Source organism: Leishmania panamensis (assembly GCF_000755165.1).
Source record: "Leishmania panamensis strain MHOM/PA/94/PSC-1 chromosome 19 sequence".
Taxonomy (NCBI): domain Eukaryota; phylum Euglenozoa; class Kinetoplastea; order Trypanosomatida; family Trypanosomatidae; genus Leishmania; species Leishmania panamensis.
Window position 1 is genome coordinate 530,746 of NC_025864.1, and position 2,409 is coordinate 533,154.

Here is a 2,409-nt window from a genome sequence, read left to right on the forward strand (position 1 = left end):
GGACTGTGGCGGCGTTCCGCCGTGAGATGGCCGCCGTGGCACTGACGGGCGCCGTGAATGATGCCACGCTGGAAAGGGAGAGCCCCATTACCGACCCGGTGCGTCGTCGTCTGCTGGCGCGCCTGGCGAGGTTGTGTGCGCGTCGCTTGAGCCCGCGGGTGCAATCGTTTCTCTATCGCCAACTTCGAGTGGCGGCTGGCATGTCCTCAGTGTTTGGGCTGATTGTCGCCAACTCGGTGGGCTTCTCGATGCAAAATGGCCTGACAGACTCGAATGGGGGTGCGAAGCCGGCGCATGCCGATGCCGATTTTCTCATAGCAAAAGCACTTATGAGGGTAACACCCACGTTTACCCTCGGTGTAGTGGCCTTTATGTATTCGGTTTCCTCTTTGGCAGTGATCGATCGTGAAATGACTCGCCAGCAGACATTGTCTCTGAAGCGGCTGTACTGCTTGAAATAGTAGAGGCTCAGTCACGAGGAGCAGTGCGAGTGAAACGTAGGGGCCCTGTGCCTAACCTCGGGGCTGTGCTCGGGGCATTCGCCCGGCATACCGTGTGATTTTCGGAGAGTATCCGACATACGTTTTTTGGGGGGGCGTCTCTCTCTGCGAAGACCATTACTTTCATTGTCTCACCAATGCTGTTGTGGTCCTCTCTCTTTCGTTCTCTTCTCCCCCGCACCACACCTCTCCCCGACGAAGAGGTACGTGTGTGTGTGTGTGTGTGTGTGTGTGTGTGTGTGTGTGTGTGCGTGTGTGTGCGTGTGTATATATCTGCGCAGGGAGAGGGGTATGCGTGGTGCTTTTCTTTGCTAATCGAATGAATCGCGGGCCTTTTTCAGGCTCGTCGTCTCTCATTCTTCCTCTCTCTCTCTATATATATATTCAGGCATGCAAGCACATTCACTGGTGTGTGTAGGTGTGCTCGTAGACCAAGAACTGGTACATTACCTATCATCCTTCTCTTTTTACCTCACGCTTCACTGGCTCGCCCATACGTAGACCATAGCGTTGACTATTTTTGCTTTATCGCGTTTTGTCATTGAAGGTCTCGGCCTCTCCGACTCTCCATTTCCACATCTGACCGCACTCTTGCAGCCTCGCTCTCCCCACCCACCCACCCACCCACCCCTCGTCCCTGCGGGTCTCTGCAAGGGTCGCAGGGCCGCTATCACTCAGAGAGAGCCTTCAACCCAAGCAGCAGCACATCAGCAGTGGGAGCAATGCATACTGTAAGGAAAAGGGTGTGTATGTGTGTGCGTGAGAGAGAGCAGTCACCACTTTTCATTCGCCAGAGCTCTCTACTCCTCCATGTGCCCCTCCTTGCTATTTTCTCGGTGCTGCGTCTCCTCGCCCCGCTGACCTTCCCTCTTCTGCTGGTTGTGTTTTCCGTGGAGTCGCTTGCACACTGCCTCTGCGTTGGTGCGAAGAGTGTTGGCTCACAGGTAACTGAGCGAGACCAAACAAAAGGGGCCTTGAAAGGCGACCACACATGCGACCTTACGTACCTGCAACCACACTCGACTCTCTCCCTCTTCCCTTCTCCGAACCCCCCCCCTCATGGCTGATCACGACCCGTCAAATCATATTTCTGCTCCGAGAAGATCGTCACCTGCGCCGCTCTCTCGTACACGCTTCTCGGCAGCAACCCTGGAACGAGAAAAAGTGTGCAAGGATGAACCAGAGGCGATTGTAAAAGACCTCTCGCTCAACTCGCTTACCTCGCCGGGGTCACCCTCGTCCTCCTTCCGAGGTTTCACCGCGCTGTTACCATTGACATCCACTTCCGTCTCGCCACCATACTGCACTGCGCCGCCGCTCTCCATGCCGCGTCTGCGCCTGCTGAGCTTCACAACGGAGCTCGGCATCGGGGCATCCGTCTACAACAGCATTTACCCTCGTCTGTATACCATCGAGTATCTCCTCTCTGTTGCGATGGTCATCTACCTCTGCGCCTACGCTTTCTGCACGCTTCGGGTCTTCTGCGCGAAGAATATTCATCACTATCTCAGAGACCTTCTGGCACCCAATACTTTCCTCCGCCGCTACAACGCCATCGGCTACGATAAACACGTAGACAGTCAGTGGGGGCGGTTCACTCAGCAGTACACAACGCTGGTAGAGCTCTCTGCTTTCATGGGTGCAACAACCTTCCTCTGCCGCTGCGTGTCGAGCACTTCCATGAGCCGCGCACCCTCGACGGCTGACTCGATCTCATCATATGACATCAGCCAAAATGGGCTTGCCGGCACTACGAACGGCGCTGTCACCAACATCGGCACTCGGGGAGGAAGACTGCCTGCAGAAAGCAGTGCTTCTGACGTTCGTGCAAGCAAGCCCGTGTCACTCGCGTTACGTGTGTGGCGTATCATCGCCGGGCATTCATGGAGTATCCCTGCGTTCTACACCG

At 55.8% G+C, this 2,409-nt stretch overlaps 2 protein-coding genes across 2 annotated transcripts; both read left to right on the top strand.

Moving 5' to 3' along the window:
- Window positions 1-461, top strand: LPMP_191180 (glycerol uptake protein, putative; the record flags this gene model as incomplete). The annotated part of the gene is made up of 1 exon (XM_010699811.1): window positions 1-461. A coding segment is annotated over one exon (461 nt), but the record flags the coding sequence as incomplete, so codon positions are not given.
- A 1,098-nt stretch (window positions 462-1,559) lies between these two features.
- On the top strand, window positions 1,560-2,409 carry LPMP_191190 (glycerol uptake protein, putative; the record flags this gene model as incomplete). Its single annotated transcript, XM_010699812.1, has 1 exon — window positions 1,560-2,409. A coding segment is annotated over one exon (850 nt), but the record flags the coding sequence as incomplete, so codon positions are not given.